Here is a 17,338-nt window from a genome sequence, read left to right on the forward strand (position 1 = left end):
CGTTTTTTAACAATAATGTATTTTTAAATTAAGGTATATATATTGTATTTTTATACATAATGCTATTGTACACTTACTAGAGGACAGTATAGTGTGAATATAACATTTATATACGCTAGGAAACCAAAAAATTCTGGTGACATGCTTTATTGCAATATTCACTTTGTTGTGGTGGTCTGCATCTGAACCTGCAATATCTCTGAGACATGCCTGCATTTTAAGAGAATGTTTTTAGAAGATTGAAATTGACCGGGGTTTTATTACATACTCGGCTTGAGGATTAGTATGGTAAACATTCTAAATACAAGTATCTATGGTCAAAATAGGGCTTTTACCCATGAAATATCTTGATCATTAAGTAAAAAGCATATGATGTGGCTCACGGTGTCTGTTAACCTCATTCCTTCCTGATCAGAAAATTTGCCTTTGCTGAATAAAAGGCTTGGTACTTTGGCATGGAAATGTACAATAAACTCATCTATTTTGATTTGATTGATAATCTCTTTCTTGAGGAAGGTCAGGAGAGTCTAATGAGGAACAGCACTTGTGCTCATGATTGCAAATCTCCAAAAAATGTCAGTGATTGCACCTGTTATTTCTAGACCAATCCTCTGTAAGTCCTGGGGGTATCTCAGTTGCCATCAGGCAGGGATGTGATCAATAGATGTAATGCTTGCACTAGCAAGTTGATCTTTTGTATATTAACTTTGTATCCTGCAACTTTGCTATAATTGCTTATTAGTTCCAGGAGGTTTTTTGTCAATTCTTTTAGATTTTTTACATAGACAATTATGTCATCTGAAAACAGACAGTTTTATTTCTTCCTTCTCAATCTGTGTACATTTTATTTCTTTTTCTTGTCTTATTCCATTAGCTAGGACTTCCAGTATGATGTTGAAAAGGAGTGGTGAGATGAGACATCCTTGGCAATTTTATCTTAGGTACAGCAAGAGGAACTTGACTACTAGGGACCTTCTTTTTTTAAAAATTTATTTTATTCATTTATTTATTTATTTATGGCTACGTTGGGTCTTCATTGCTGCATGTGGGCTTCTCTCTAGTTGCGGCGAGTGGAGGCTACTCTTCATTGTGGTGTGCCGGCTTCTCATTGTGGTGGCTTCTCTTGTTGCTGAGCACAGGCTGTAGATGCGCGGGCTTCAGTAGTGGTAGCATGTGGGCTCTGTAATTGTGGCTCATGGGCTCTAGAGCACAGTCTCAGTAGTTGTGGTGCACTGGCTTAGTTGTTCCACGGCATGTGGGATCTTCCTGGACCAGGGATCGAACCCGTGTCCCCTGCATTGGCAGGCAGATTCTCAACCACTGTGCCACCGGGAAGTCCCTAGGGACCTTCTTTTAATTATGTGTCCAACAGTACCTAAGTGGAACTCCAGGAAGACCACTTTCTTAGCTTTTTACTTTTTTTTTTTTTTTTTTTTGGCCACACTGCATGGCTTGTGGGATCTTAGTCCCCCAACCAGGGATTGAACCCAGGCCCTTAGCAGTGAGCGTGCGGAGTCCTAACCACTGGACAGCCAGGGAATTCACAGCTTTTTACCTTTTATATTTTATTTATTTCCATTCCAGTGCCCATGGCATCTGAGGAGGCCATCTGAGAGATATCTAAGGGAAACTTGATGTCTTTAATAGATCGCCTTCTTGGGTTTTGAAACATGAATTAAGTCAAAACATTGTCTCAAACTTCTGTGATATATGAAATTTGGAAAAAGGTACTTATTCACAGGACAACTCTTTGATTACTGGAGGAACGGCTCAAGGTCCGGGCTACTGTTGGCGTTAACTATTTCCTATCTAGCTTCCTTCTGCAAACTGTAAGCTGTTTGAGGATATCACAACTGTGGAATACTTTCAAATAAAGGCATTTGATACTTCTGCTGGGGACTGCTGGCACCTTTTTATCATCCTGGTTAGATTGTTAAAATAGCCTCCATAATTCTCCTCCCTTCTGCACACCTCCCATACTCAGTCTGGCCTTAACCATTGACTTGCTTCACCTGATGGGACAATAGCACATGTGGCAAAAGCAGAACATTGAAAATTGTTTACGCACCTTGGGACTTGTCTTTTCTTGCTGCTCTTGGGAATCCTGCAAGCACCACCATGTGAATGTGCTTGGGCTAGCCTTCTTTAGACACATGGCCCAATCAGAGCCCTCACCCCAACTACCTACACCAACTTCCAGCCAGCCACACATGTGAGGGAGGCCACCCTAGACCAACAAGCCCCCAGCCACCTCATAGCTGACTGCAGCTACACGGGTACGCCCAGGTGAGAAAAACCGAAGAGCTGCCTGGCTGACTGAGCTCAGTCCAAATGGTCCCACAGAATCAGGAGCTAAAAATTAATCATTATTTTAAGTCACTGTGTTTTGGTGTGTTAACAAAATTAACCAGTATACCCTGGGCTAGAGTGGTTTCTAGGCAACAAATATACTTGCTTTGGCTCTGGGTACGTTTGTTCTCTACATCTGTGTCTCTATTTCTGCCCTGCAAACCGGTTTAGCTGTACCATTTTTCTAGGTTCCACATGTATGCGTTAATATATGATATTTGTTTTTCTCTTTCTGACTTACTTCACTCTAGCATACATTCAGTTTTGCACGTTGCAGTTTTCTCAGTGAACAATCTATCTTGGAGTTGGTTTCATATCAGCAAATATAAATGTAGCTCCCTTGAAACTTAGCTGCAGAGTATTCTATGGTGTGAGAAAATGAATTGTATAACTAGTTCTCTTCTGATGTGATTCAGGCTGTTTCTCAGTTATTGCTTTTCTGTTACCCTTGTACATGGGTCTTTGCACACTCTCGGGAGTGTATATGCAGGATAGATTCCCAGAGGTGGAATCGGGTGGGTCAAGGGGGTGTGGGTTTTACATTTCCGTGAAAAAGTGAACTTGCTCTCATGGAAGGAGCGTAAGCAACAGTGTATGTAGTCAGAGGTGTGTGCCTGCTTGATTGCTATAATATACATTAGTTTATTCTTTCCATTCTGTGATCTCCAGTGGTGAAAGAGAGGTTGGTTCAGTGGGACAGGAGGGGGGGACTTCCCTGGTGGTCCAGCTGTTAGGACTCTTCGCTTCCATTGCAGGGGGGCACAGGTTTGATCCCTGGTCGGGGAACTAAGATCCCGCAAGCTGTGTGGCACGGCCAAAATTTTAAAAAATAAAAGGGGGGACAGGAGGGAGAGATAGGCTTGGGGAAGTAGCAAGGAGACAAGCCACAGGGCCCCTCAGTGCCAGGCCAAGCAGCTGGACTTTGTGCTGAGGGTACTGGGGAGCCACGGAGGGTTAGAGGCCAGATCCAGCTCTGGACAGACATGGTCCTGTAGAGGTGCAGTAAGAACAGCCGTCGAATGGCTGCCTCTCTCTTGGGTGGTCCTGGGAGCCTCACTCACCTGGCCCTCATCTCTTTGCTCCTCTCTCACCCACAGGAGTGGGCCTCTGAGTGAAAAGGCCAGGGCAGACAAACCCGTCCTGCCAGCTGAGACCTGCCTTGGCCAGGCCTCACTGCTGCTATTCCAGCTGAGCAAATATGTGGCCAGATGAAGCCAGAGAAGGGAGTGGCAGGTGTAGGACAGAGGCCGAAGGCCCCCTACCTGCTGTCCAGAGGCCAGCGTGACTCCAAGACCCCAGCATCTGACAAGCCCTGACCTGTTCTAACAGCTCAGGTAAAGTCTGAAAATGTTTAGCAAGGTAATTCTTTTCTCAGTACACGTCTCATGTCCTACAGTGAAGTTTTTATTAATATTTATGATTTTTTCTTCTTTAAAAAGATTATCAGGGCTTCCCTGGTGGCACAGTGGTTGAGAGTCTGCCTGCCAATGCAGGGGACACGGGTTCGTGCCCCGGTCCGGGAAGATCCCACATGCCGCGGAGCGGCTGGGCCCGTGAGCCATGGCCGCTGAGCCTGCGCGTCCGGAGCCGGTGCTCCGCAACGAGAGAGGCCACAACGGTGAGAGGCCCGCGTATCGCAAAAAAAAAAAAAAAAAAAGATTATCAATCATTACTCATTCATCCATCCATCTCTCTGTCATTCATCTAGTTTATTTATACAGTTACTACCAGAAGGTGACAAGACAAGAGCAACTTGTTTGTCGTTGTCTGCAGTGGGCGCTGGAGAGGGGGTGGGGCAGGCGTCTGGGTTTCCCAGCTCTAGTCTCTCTGAAGTTGTTCAGTGGTGAGCTGCCTTTAAGTTTCCTTTGCCAGTCACTTATTTGGATCTTACTTGAAACAGAAAGGCCTACAGAGGGACACCCATTTCTTCTGCTTCAGGAACTGTCTACTGGAAATTGGATCACATCCCATTCAGCCAGGCAAATTTGAGCTCCATTGTTAAATTGCAATAGCCAATGTGAGATTGATGGCTAGAGAGGAGTATCTGTCTTCAGGAGACTGTAGTTGTATGATCAGAACTAGCTCTGAGTAGGAGTGTTAAGAAAAATCAACTGAGTAAATCTGAAGATCTCATTGGTTTTATTCAACAAGTCATGAATTAGGCAGCATCCCATCTAGTAAGTAGAAAGGAGCTCTCTTAATATTTATTTTTATTGGAGGACAAAAGCAAGAGTCATCATAGAATATTTGGAAAATACCAAAATGCCCAAGGAATGAAATAAAAATCCCCCTCAAGTGTCTCTTCTTCCTTGATAACCAAGGCTAACCTTTGGGAGACTGTGTTTCACAACTTTAACACAAACACACACATACTTGAATTTTTATCAGAAAAGCAATCATACTTGGCATGCCTTTTTGTAATCTTCTTTTTTCACTTAACAACTTTTCAGGTATTCTCCCACGACATTAAATATTCTTTTGCAGTCTGACGTTTAAGGAAAAATTTGATTTTAGGCATATCAATCCACTAACTCCACAAACGTTCTTGAAGGACCCCCAGGCAAAAAACGTTACATTAACTCTAACATATGCTGAGCCCGTGGGTTGAACATCTCTCAGCGAAAGCACCAAGCATTTTCAAGTATGATTTGACTTTTTAAACCACAGATATGTGAGTCACTTCGATGAACTGGCTACTGTACATCGAGGTGGTGGAGCCCCAAACCTTTGAAACTGGGGCTCACCAGACACAGTAGCAGCCTTACCCGGCGGTCTATTTCTGCATTTGGTTCTGATTGCACAGAATTTAGAAAATTCCTGATTCATAGTAAAGAGGTCTATGGGTTCCGGAGCTCTTAGAATGTATTGGACCCTAAGCTATGCGGTAGGGGCTGCTAGAACCCCCTTTTATAGAGGGGCACATGGAGGCTCAGAGTGTGGTGGAGGCGTGGTGGGAACCCGGTACCGCCTCTCTGCCTTTCTCAGAGAATCTAAGTCATGGGCTAGGTCACTGTGAACTTGCTCCCGAGGACACACCTGCATTTAAAAGTAGATTGGGATGAAATCCCCCCTTTCCTTGACATGTTTACAACGTGGTCAAATATGTGCTCAGGGATGGGGGAGAAGTTTCATTCCAGGGCCTGCAGAAAAGCCTGTTAGGCCAGTTAACCTGGAGGGACTCTTGTGTGTTAAAATGTGGTACGTGTAACAACTACACGGCATTTAAAAAAATTCTGGCTTGAAAAGCAAAGCTGTACATTGTTTAGTATCTTAGAAACCCCTTTACTAGTTTTTGTTTTTGAAAAGTAATAGATTATCTTTACGAACATCTTTTTCAAACATTATAAAGATATATACGGTGTGAAAATTCCTCCTCTGGGCCCTCCGCCCCATACCCCTTCTCAGTGGGTCCTTCATGAGAAATATGTATATAGAATTTTTATAAAAATGAAAGCACTTATGCTGGTTATGCTCCTTGCCTCATTTACTTACAACAGAGCCTGATGATCGAGGACACAGCTATACTCTGGAATACACTGCAACAGTCAAAAGAAAAAGACATGAATTCACATATACTGACATGGAAAGATGGCCAAAATATACACTTAAGTGAAGGAAACAAGTTGCAAAGCAATATTTAAAGCATTATTCTATTACATGTGTGTGCTCATGTAAGTGTATATAGATATGTCAATATAAACTTTTGAGAAGCCAAAAAGGACATTTCTCATGTATTAATAGCAGTTATCTACAGATTTGGGGGGCAGTTTACTGGCGCGCGGAACATGGCACACTTCCATTTGTAAATTTGTATAATCTTTTAAGGGAAGAGTTATAAATGATTTTTGATTTTAAAAAGTATTTTCCCTAATTCTTCTAAAAATTATTTTCCAAAGCTTGACCCATTTATTTTAAAAGATAAGACCTACCCTTCATATGTATCTACAGAGATAAAAGTACTGTATGTGGTTTGCAAGTGTTTCTACTTGCATTTCTTGGCGATTTTTTTCATGTTAAAACCTTATTTTTTACTACTGTGTGTGGTGTTCTAGAGAATAGACATAGCATAGCTAATTTAACCAGTCCCCTACTGATGTTCATTTCGGTTACTGTAACGAACATCCTTATACTTGCTTTCTAATTATTTATACCATTATGACATCTTTTTATATCAGTTCACATAGATCTATCTTCTTTTTAGCAGCCACAGAGAATTCCAGTCCAAGGATATAACACGAGTTGTACATCCCACCCCCTGCTGATGGAGGTGAGGTTGTTTCCAATTTTTCACCCTAATAGATTTGACCAATACAGACTTTTTTAAAGTATATTTTCAAAAGCTGACATCTGAATTCAGCATTTGCAGACCATCTGCAGACCAGTAGAGTAAATGAGGACCCTGAGGAACCTCATTTGATGGGGAAGGAAGACAAACTCTCCTCACAGGGCCTAATTGCTGTAAAATGGCCAGAGCATGAGCCTGCTTCAGAGAGGACAAAAGAGCAGTGATGAGATTCTTAAACTGTTTGCTCTCATGCACCCCTTAGAGAACCTACTGGAAGCTTTAGTCCCTAGTAGGAGGGTGTCTGTCACCTGTACTGGCCCAGCATCCCCGCACTCTGATTTTCCTTTGGTAAACAACCCCCTTTCCTAACACCACCCCTGGATGCATCCTAAGCGGGAACGTTAATCCATAACGCCTGCCCTTCCCCAACCAGAGGGTGGGTCTAGAACCTAAATCAAGTCAGTGAGATTTAATCCCTGACCTTGGCAAAAGTAATTGGGAAAGAGGCCCTTTCTCGCTGCTCTGTTGCTTAGCTATAAAGATGTAAGTCTGGTGTCACCAGAGAAATCCTGCCTGAGAATGAAGCAGGTTTCCTGGAAACCTAGACTGAACCCCTGGATCCAGACATGCCTGAAGCTAGCCTTACTGACTCAGTTACATGAGCCAATACTTTCTATTTTGTGTTTAAGTCAGTGCCAATTGGGTTTCTCCCACTTCCATTGGAAGAGTTCTGGTTCATTCAAGCAGGTTTCCTGGAAACCTAGACTGAACCCCTGGATCCAGACATGCCTGAAGCTAGCCTTACTGACTCAGTTACATGAGCCAATACTTTCTATTTTGTGTTTCAGTCAGTGCCAGTTGGGTTTCTCCCACTTCCATTGGAAGAGTTCTGGTTCATTCGCCTCGGCCTCCGAAGAAAACAAATTAACTCATTCAAGCAGTATTTATTGAATATCCATGCTCAGCCCTGTACCAGGCAATACTGGGGATATTAAAGTAACCATAACAGAATTTGTCCCTCCCCTCATGGCAGTCCCAGTCTACCAGAGCTTAAATAGACAACCACAAACTATTCGGCGATGATGACGACATCCAGCATGAAGGAGGAGCTCAGGGAGCTACAAGAGAGGCATCCACGAGTGGGGTGGTAAGATCAGGGAAGGGCCCCATCCCCCCTCCCAGGACAGGACTTAGGTTGACACTGAAAGATGGGCCAGGAATCAGACAAGAGAGATGGGAGTAAGGTCTAAGGGTCCGTGCACACATGTCCAGGGGTTTCAGGGCACCCCAACTCCCAGCAGGGCTCAGAAACCTGGTAAAACACCTTTGGAGTGGAGGGAGGGAAGGGTGGAGGAGGTGGGAAAGGGAGAGGTGAGGCGGCCATCTCAACGGGAGGAGGAGGCGCTGAGTGTGCACGTGGACTTCCCTTGCTCCTCACAACGTGGTGTAGAAATGCATGGCTATGAGCATCACAGGAAGCTGCAGAGGAAGAGTCAGGTGAGGGGCGCCCCAGCCTCACAGCCGCATCCCACCCAGCCCATAGGCTCCCGCCTCTCACCGTCCACATCAGGATGGCAAACCCAAACCATGAGATGCCCCACGTGTAGCTGTCGATGGCGTGGCCAATGTGTTCGAAGCAGCCCTGGGCAGGGGAACATGAGGGTCTGAGAAAATGCCTGGGGAGGCTGCCTGCTGAAAGCAAGTCACCGGGCGCCCTTGGGAAAGTCACTTCCTGCCTCGAGCCTTGGTTTTCTTACCTGTGGGACCATGAGGAAGTGGGTTTCTCACCCTGGGGATCACGGCAGTGTCTCCCTCCCAGGGTGGTTTAAGGGAGCCCGGGATGTGATGTTAACCCAGGCCCTGCACAAGCAGGTGCTGCCCCGATGGTGCCTATGACAGTCTGAGGGTGATTTTGTTTTGGGCTGGCTTTCCATGCTGCCTCCAAGTTCCAAGGGTTTAAAATACGCCTTTCGGATCAGTCCAGTTCCCCTCATTTGGAGGTAAGGCTGAGTGGGCCCAGAGCCCCACACCTGTCGCCTTCATGTAGACCCCTGCTTGGCCCAACTTGGAAGCAGCCAAGAACAAAGGTTCAGGGTGTGTGCCCTGGAGTCAGGCAGGACGGAGCTGGGGGCCAGCTCTGCCGCTTGTTGGCTATGGGGCCTAGCTATGATTCTGACCCTCTGAGCCTCAGTTTTGCTATCTGTGAAATGGCGATCTTTGACAGCACTGCCCTCCGAAAGCAGTCGTGGTGATTCTGTGAGATGATGCTTGTAAGCTCTCTGCAGAGAGCCAGGGCTCAAGGAAGGGCTGTCTGACTCTGGTGGCAGTGATGGTTTGCATGCAGGCTCCCCTCTCTGTGACACCTGATCTAAGGCATGACGGTGTAGGGCCCCCAGGCAGCCAAGGGGACCGGTTCTCCTCCTCTGGTTTCTCTCTCTGCCTCTGCACTCCCTTTGCAGGAGTTCAGGCACCTGCTTGGGGCCTGTGTGCCTGAAATCACATCCCAACTCCATCCGTCACTAGTGAGGTTCATCATCTGTAAAATGAGATAATTATAGGGCTTCCCTGGTGGCGCAGCGGTTGAGAGTCCGCCTGCCGATGCAGGGGACGCGGGTTCGTGCCCCGGTCCGGGAAGATCCCACGTGCCGCGGAGCGGCTGGGCCCGTGAGCCGTGGCTGCTGAGCCTGCGCGTCCGGAGCCTGTGCTCCGCAACGGGAGAGGCCACAGCAGACAGTGGGAGGGAGAAAGAGACAGAAGAACCAGAGAGGGCCAGAGAGACGGACAGACACAGCAGGGGGGAGGAGACACACCTTGGTGAACAGGTAGTCCAAGTGGCCCAGGCGGCAGCCTTCTTCATTGAGGGGGATGAAGTTGCCAGTCCGTCGACAGCACAGCGGGGGCCAGGGGAACACCACCTCTGGGGTGGCGGCCCGGAAGGCTGATGTGAAGTTCACCCAGTCCATGGGACCTGACGTGCCACAGCACTCTTGCTGGAGAGAAAGGCAGGGGTCAGGAGGACTCCGGCTCAGAGAGGACAGCCGCTCCCCTGAGGTCACACAGCGAGGAAGGATAAGGTTGGCTTGCACTTCCCCACATCCTGGGCCTCCTCAAAGAGGGGCAGCAGTGTCTGTGTGTGAGCAAAGGAGCAGAAGGTACTTGTCCCAGCACCCCGAGGCTGATGGGGGATTTGGCTCAAACCCACACTCATGATTTATTTTAAAATTCTTTTGAAAAAAAAATTCATTGGAAAAAAAATTTTTTTTTTAATTAGCTGGCAACAAAAGCTGAGGTAGGGGCTTCCCTGGTGGCGCAGTGGTTAAGAGTCCGCCTGCTGATGCAGGGGACACGGATTCATGCCCTGGTCCGGGAAGATCCCACATGCCGTGAAGCGGCTGGGCCCGTGAGCCATGGCCGCTGAGCCTGCGCGTCCGGAGCCTGTGCTCCGCAACGGGAGAGGCCACAACAGTGAGAGGCCCGCGTACCGCAAAAAAAAAAAAAAAAAAAAGAATGTGCCTTCTGGAAGCTGGCAGCCTAGGTTTGAGTCCTTTTGGTTCTGTGACCTACCAGCTGTGTGACCTCGTGCAAACCCTCAGCTTCCTGCCTTGGTTTCCTCACCGCTAAAGAGCTGATCTTCTTTATGGACTAGTTGTAAGGATTAAACAAGCTTGAAAATGCTTTGAATGGCGCTAAACAAAAGATAGTGTTCTTTAATGTTTGTTGTTGTTATTTTTTTAACTGAACAATTCTTTTTTTTTTTTTTTTTTGGCTGCTGCCTCGCCACTATGCAGATCTCAGTCTCCCAGCTAGGGATCAAACTCGTGTCCCCTGTGGTGGAAGCACGGAGTCCTAACCACTGGACCACCATCTGTTATTATTATTACTATTGTTACTATTAAGACAGCAGGTATGGACTTCCCTGATGTTCCAGTGGTTAAGAATCCACCTGCCAATGGCAGGGGACATGGGTTTGAGCCCTGGTCCAGGAAGATCCCATGTGCTGCGGAGCAACTAAGCCCGTGCACCACAACTACTGAGCCTGCGCTCTAGAGCCCGCGAGTCACAACTACTGAAGTTCGCGGGCCTAGAACCCATGCTCCGCAACAAGAGAAGCTACTGCAATGAGAAGCCCGTGCACCGCAACGAAGAGTAACCCCTGCTCGCTGCAACTAGAGAAAAGCCCTCGCACAGCAGCGAAGACCCAACGCAGCCAAAAAAAAAAAGACAGCATGTGCAGTGGTTAAGAGCAGGGGCCCTGGATCTAGGTTTGGATCCCAGCTCTGCCCCTTACCAACCATATGACCCTGGGCAAGTGACTTTCCCTCTCCGGGGCCTGTTTTCATCCTGAAAACGGCAAGGACCAGAGCCCCTCCCTCATAAGAACCACATGAGTGGATATCATCTACCAGTGGGCATAATGGGAGCCCTAATGGGAGCCATAATGGGAGACCTGGTCAGAGCCTCAGCTCTTCCAGCCCTCCCCACCCATCCTGCCTACCCTTGCCCACCTCAATCATGATGCGATCCCAGAGGCGAGTGAGTTCCCGGCCCTGGTCCGAGTCTGCACTGTAGAAGGTCAGCATTTGCTTGGTGATCAGGGATGGGCTGGACACCATCTGCAGCGGGCCGGGAAGAACAGGGTCCAGCGGGGCCGGGTGGGGAGAGAGATCGACCTCCACTGCCGGCCCAAGACCCTCACCAAACCGCCCCTGGAGGTCATGCCCCTGCCCTGTCCTCCCCCCGGCTCACGTAGTCATGGTGGGTGTAGGACGTGATGCAGGAGGCGCACTCAAAGCAGTAGGTCGTGAGCATGAGCACCAGGTACTGCGGAGAGACGGAGGGAGGGTGACGGGGGCGGCCCTGCCGGGGATGGAGCCCGGTGCTGGTGGCGCGAGCACCGAGTCCTAACCACTGGACAGCCAGGGAATTCCCAGAAACACAATGTTTTAAAAAGTACAGGACATGGGCTTCCCTGGTGGCGCAGTGGTTGAGAGTCCGCCTACCGATGCAGGGGACGCAGGTTCGTGCCCCGGTCCAGGAAGATCCCACATGCCGCGGAGCGGCTGGGCCCGTGAGCCGTGGCCGCTGGGCCTGTGTGTCCGGAGCCTGTGCTCCACAATGGGAGAGGCCGCAGCAGTGAGAGGCCCACGTACCGCAAAAAAAAAAAAAAAAAAAAAAAAAGTATAGGACATGGATAAAGATGTGGCCCATATATACAATGGAATATTACTCAGCCATGAAAAGGGATGGAACTGCGTTATTTGTAGTGAGGTGGATGGACCTAGAGACTGTCCTACAGAGTGAAGTAAGTCAGAAAGAGAAAAACAAATACCGTATGCTAACGCATATATATGGAATCTAAAAAAAGAAAAAAGGTCATGAAGAACCTAGAGGCAAGACGGGAATAAAGATGCAGACCTACTAGAGAAAGGACTTGCTGGGACAAGGTGAGAGAGTGGCATGGAAATATACACATTGCCAAATGTGAAACCGATAGTTAGTGGGAAGCAGCCGCATAGCACAGGGAGATCAGCTCGGTGCTTTGTGACCACCTAGAGGGGTGGGATAGGGAGGGTGGGAGGGAGACGCAAGAGGGAGGGGATATGGGGATATATGTATAGCTGATTCACTTTGTTATACAACGGAAACGAACACACCACTGTCAAGCAATTATACTCCAATAAAGATGTTAAAAAAAAAGTATAGGACAAAGTGAATGGAAATATCTGCATGGGTGATATACAGGTGTTCACCGTGCAAGTCTTCACCTTTTCTGTATGTTTGAATTTTTTTAAAATAAAACGTTACAGGACAATGCAATCAACAAAAATATGTAAGGTATTCCCTTAACTGTTAACTGTTGGCTTGGATGCAGTAAAATGAATGCCTACTGTAGAAAAGAAAAAAATAAAGACATCCCTGAGACAACCAGGGACATCTGAACACAGATTGGGTATTGGAAGATAGATAGGAAGGGACTGGGGTGAATTTTGCACCATGTGCCCGCAGTACAGTGATTGGGGAAAACAAAACAAAACCAAAAAACCCAAACCTGAAAAAGCTCTTTAATTGGTGTTTAATGAAAATTATTTTTCTGGTCCTCAGCTGTCCACTCCCCTCACCCTTAAAGCAACAGGGCGTGGGGTGTGGATGTGCCAGCTCCACTGCCCAGACGAGATGATGTGGTCACACATGCCTGGCTGCTTTAAAGCCACGTCCTTATCGCTCAGAGAAACGTGCACACAAGTATTTACAGGGAAATGACTTGGTGTCCGGAATGTGCTTCAAAATACCCCAGGAAAGGGCTTCCCTGGTGGCGCAGTGGTTGAGAGTCCGCCTGCCGATGCAGGGGACAAGGGTTCGTGCCCCGGTCCGGGAGGATCCCACGTGCCGCGGAGCGGCTGGGCCCGTGAGCCACGGCCGCTGAGCCTGCGCGTCCGGAGCCTGTGCTCCGCAACGGGAGAGGCCACAGCAGTGAGAGGCCCGCGTACCGCAAAAAAAAAAAAAAAAAAAAAAAAAAAAAAAAAAAAAAACCAGGAAAGAAAAATGTGGGCAGGCAGAGGGTAGGGGTAGAGGGGACGATGTGTGGGTGATATTGTGGAAACCAGGTGATAGGTATGCAGGGTACATCGAGCTATTCACTCTAGTCTGTTTGAAATTTCCTGTAGCAATTAAAAAAAAATCTGTGTCTTAGTTAATGACAAACTAATAGGAGAGACAGACACAGACCTTTTTTCTTTAACTAGTTGGGTGGACTTTTAGGACTTTGGTTAAATTGTTCTGCCAGAGAACTAAATGCAGGAAAGAAAGAAAAAAAAAAAGAAGAAAAGGAAAGGAAAAGAGCCTTTCCATGGCTCCACCTTACTCATAGAGAAACCAAAGTCTTTACCAAGGCCTGCAGGTCCACCTGATAGGCCCACCTCCGCTCTCTCCCCTCTCTCCCCTCAAGGCCAGCAAACCTCCCCCTGCTGCTGTTCTCCTCCCCTGTCCGGCCTCAGTTCCTCTCACTCACTCACTCACGCCCACTTGGTTCCAGCCACACTGAACTCCTGTCCCCTCTGGCTTCAGGGCCTTTGCTCTTGCTGTTCTCTCCACCTGGAATGCTCTTTCTGTAGATACTCATGAAGCTCACTCCCTTACCAATCCCCCGCCCCAGGTCTTCACTTTCTCTGCCTGCAAGATCTTCCCTTTCCCATCCCCAGCTCCAGCTCTCCCTTGCCTGGTCACTGTCTCCCCCATGAGAGTCTCCTCGCCCACGGCAAGGGCTTTTATGGTTTGCTCACAAAATAGCCTAGTGCCTAGCGCGGGGTTTGGCGCATGGTTCTTGCTGTATAAACATTTGTGGATCGGATAAGCAGCTGCTCCTGGGAATCCAAAAAGCCCTCAACTGGGGAAAACCCAGTGTTGGCTCTGTGTCAGTGGGGCCAGGATTGGAATCCCTGGTCTCCCTATCATCTGGGCTGTGGGCCTCTTTGAACCTCAGTTTCTTCATCTGGTAAATGGGCAGAGAAGCACTAACTTCAGACGGATTCTGGGAGGATTGAAGGAGCTCATTTTCTAAACTGCTTAGTCTAGCGTCAGAACATGAGAGGTACTTGGGGAGTGTGGGTTATTGCTGTGGGCGGAGATTAGGAGCCTAGGCTCAAGCACTGAAGTGCTCAGGTTTAAATCCTGGCTCTGTCACTCACTTGCTGTGCCACCCGGGGTAAGTGGATTCACTTCTCTGAGCCTCAGTTTCAACTCTGTCAAATGGGCCAGGAAGATGATGAAGATGATGACGGTACCTCACGGTGGGCTGTGAGGAACAAGTGAACTAATCTATGTGAAGCATGTAGAATGTAGTGGGCGCTCACTAAACGGTTGCTGTGCTATTATTGTGATCGTCACTGTTATCAACAGAGCTCCCGAGCACAGACCCTGGAGACCAACCAGCTGAGGTTCAGATCCCAGTCCTGCTACTTAAGAGCCATCCTCCCAGGCAGAGCTTCCTTCCCCGCCTCCCCTGTGCCCCAGTTTTCTTTGCAAAATGGGGGTAACAGCTGAGCCTAGGTTATTAGGTTATGGGCAGATTAAATGACCTGATTGCCACGAGGCCCAAGTGCGGTGCCACGCGGAACTCACACTAGTAGCTGCGGTGTGGCTGTTATTGTGACTCTGCGAGAATGACTTTTGTGCCCAGCCGTCCCCACCCCTTCCTCCTGGGGCCTCACCGTGAGCATCATGGCCCGGTGGCGGCAGAGCGCTGCGCCCACACCAAAGCTGGCCACCACGAAGAAGGAGAAGCCGCAGAAGATGGCGATCCAGGCACCGGCGAAGACATCATCCTTGCCCGAGACGCCCATCAGTGGGTACACGCGGTACTGGTCGGCGGTCACCCATACCGTTTCAGCGAACAGGGCCAGGCCTGACAGCTGGACAGGGCAGCCGGTTAGCAAGGCCTGCACAGGGCCAGCAGCCCCGGCTCCATGAGGCTCCGTGAGAAGGGCCTTCTCCATTCTGTGCCTCTACTGCCCTCTTGGTAAAGTGGGCACGTAGTAAGAATGGCAAAGTTGTCACCTTCCATGAGCAGGGATGAAGAGGGCTGGAGGCCATGAGGGAAGGGAGGACCCAGCCAGATCCCCGCCCCCACCCTCACCCCAGCAGCCCGTGGCTTCAAGGATACAAAGAGACGCTACGTGCAAAGCCTGGCGCTCATGACGGGCACCGAGGAGATGCTAGGTTAGCTCGCCTCCCCGGAAGAGTGCTGCTATTCCCTGAGGAGGGGAGTCTGGCCGTGGCCAGAACTATTACAAAAGCATCAACCTTGTGATCCAGCAATTCCACTTGCAGGAATCAATCCTCCAGATACACCTGCCCAGGCAGGACAATCACACACCCACAAGGTTATTCCCCGCAGCACCGTCGGTAAAGGAGCCAGGATGCCACGCAATGGAGGGCTGGGCAGTTGTGGGAAAGGGCAGGGAGGCTGTCTGAGGACTCGTGTGGACAGAGAATGTGTGCAGGAGGAAATGGCAGGCACGGAGCAGGGTGTGGAATGAGCTACGTCTGGGGCAAGAGAGGGGAGAAAATAGGTATATAGGTTCCTATTTGCTTGTATTTGCTTAAAGAAATATTGGAGAAAATAAAAATCTGGTTACCTACCTGTTGGGATGGGGAACAAGGAGAGAGGAAGACTGCTCAGTGAATACCTTTGCCAACAGTCAAACTAGCTCTCATAGAGTATTTACTGTGTGCGTTGGTCCTTGAAACTGCTTTCTGTGTGATAATCATCGTTGTTACCAGCTCTCCTGCACTACCGCTCTTATGGCCAACACAGACAGCAAGCACGTGGGCCAAATTCTGGCCTAAGCACAAATCCAATAACTCATTTTATCCTCTCAGCATTCCCGTTTTATCCCCATCTTACAGATGAGAACACTGAGGCCCAGAGAGGTTACATCACTGGCCCCAAGTCCCACAATAGAAAGTGACAGAGCTGGGATTTGAACCCAGGCTGTCTGGTTCCAGAGCCATGTACAGGTATCACGTAATTAAAAGATGTTATTATACATTACTATTGGTCTCCTGTGCACCAATCAGGCACCTTATGTCCATAATCATGTTAATAATGAGAGCTGGCACTGGTCAAGCACTTTTTTTTGAGCTGGGGGCCATACATGGATTAATCCATACAACAATGCCCACAGTGAGGACATAATTTATAGATGGGGAAACAGGCACAGAGAAGTAAAGTTACTTACTCAAGGTCACACAGCTGGGGAGAGGCAGAGCTGGGATTCGAATCCGGGCTGTTCTGACTTGAGAGCCAGGCGACACTGGCCATGAGGTGAGTCCTGAGCCCTCAGCTGTCCCACTCCCAGGCTCAGGACCGCCCCCCTCCTCTTCACCCGCCCACTGAGCTCCCAGCACCAGGGAATGTCTCACCAGAATAATGATGTTTCCCACGACCAGCAGACCCACCACAACTGGAGACCCCTTCTCTGTTGTTGCTGCTGCCGCAGAAGCCATAGTCTTGCCTGGGACACACGAGCCGGGATGAGGCCAGGCAGGGGCCGGGAGAGGACCCACTGTCCCATTCCACACCCCAGCTGCCAGGGGCTGCTGCCAGCTCTCTGATGGGCCCAAGCCGGTACCAGGTGTGCCCAGCCTCCCACAACCCCAGCAGTGGGCCATTTTACAGAGGAGGAGGGAGTTCCCTGGTGGTCCAGTGGTTAGGACTCCGCGCTCCCACTGCAGGGGACATGGGTTCAATCCCTGGTTGGGGAACCAAGATCCCGCAAGCTGAGTGGCTTAGCCAAATAAAAAAGAAGAAACGAAGCCTTGGGTGGGGCAGTCACTGGCCAGAGCTCAGGGCTGCCCCCCACCCCTAGCCTCAGACCTCCCCAGCTCTCCCTGCCCATCCAGACCCCCAGAGCCCCGTCCTCACCTTCTCTGCCTGAAGCGTCTCTGGCCAGGCCCTCCCACAGTGGCTCCCTATATATGCCCAGGCCCCTCCTTGGGTCAGTTTCCTGGAAGGGGGGAGGGTGTCTGGAGGAGGGGACAAGAGGTCAAGCCGGAAGATCAGTATGGGAGAACAGTTTTATGAGACCCCTCCCCCCAAGTGATTTACAGACCTGAAGTTCCAGATTGTGCTAATATCTGGCCACATGAGCAGGGCGACCTGCAGTGGCCTCTGGTTCCCAGTCTGTCATGGTGGTGGAGGGGGGC

The 17,338-nt window shown here is 49.0% G+C and overlaps 1 protein-coding gene across 1 annotated transcript; it reads right to left on the reverse strand.

The window, feature by feature from the left end:
• Positions 1–8,068: 8,068 nt before the first annotated feature.
• Positions 8,069–17,066, reverse strand: UPK1A (uroplakin 1A). Its single transcript, XM_059046225.2, has 8 exons — positions 17,058–17,066; positions 16,556–16,647; positions 14,842–15,042; positions 11,381–11,455; positions 11,140–11,247; positions 9,445–9,624; positions 8,193–8,276; positions 8,069–8,113 (listed from the first exon to the last, which is right to left on the reverse strand). Exons 2-8 carry the CDS (start codon positions 16,637–16,639, stop codon positions 8,069–8,071), a joined length of 777 nt encoding a protein of 258 aa, XP_058902208.2. The 5' UTR covers positions 16,640–16,647; positions 17,058–17,066.
• Between the last annotated feature and the right edge of the window lie 272 nt (positions 17,067–17,338).

The sequence above is a fragment of the Kogia breviceps genome, chromosome 18, assembly GCF_026419965.1.
Source record: "Kogia breviceps isolate mKogBre1 chromosome 18, mKogBre1 haplotype 1, whole genome shotgun sequence".
In the NCBI taxonomy this organism is placed as follows: Eukaryota; Metazoa; Chordata; class Mammalia; order Artiodactyla; family Physeteridae; genus Kogia; species Kogia breviceps.

Coding starts and splice junctions, on each gene's coding strand:
- UPK1A (XM_059046225.2), bottom strand. CDS start 16,639: ATGGCTTCTGCGGCAGCAGCAACAACAGAGAAGGGGTCTCCAGTTGTG. Junction 11,248..11,380: donor CCTACACCCACCATGACTAC/GTGAGCCGGGGG, acceptor GGCCCGCTGCAG/ATGGTGTCCAGCCCATCCCT. Junction 8,114..8,192: donor TTGCCATCCTGATGTGGACG/GTGAGAGGCGGG, acceptor CTTCCTCTGCAG/CTTCCTGTGATGCTCATAGC.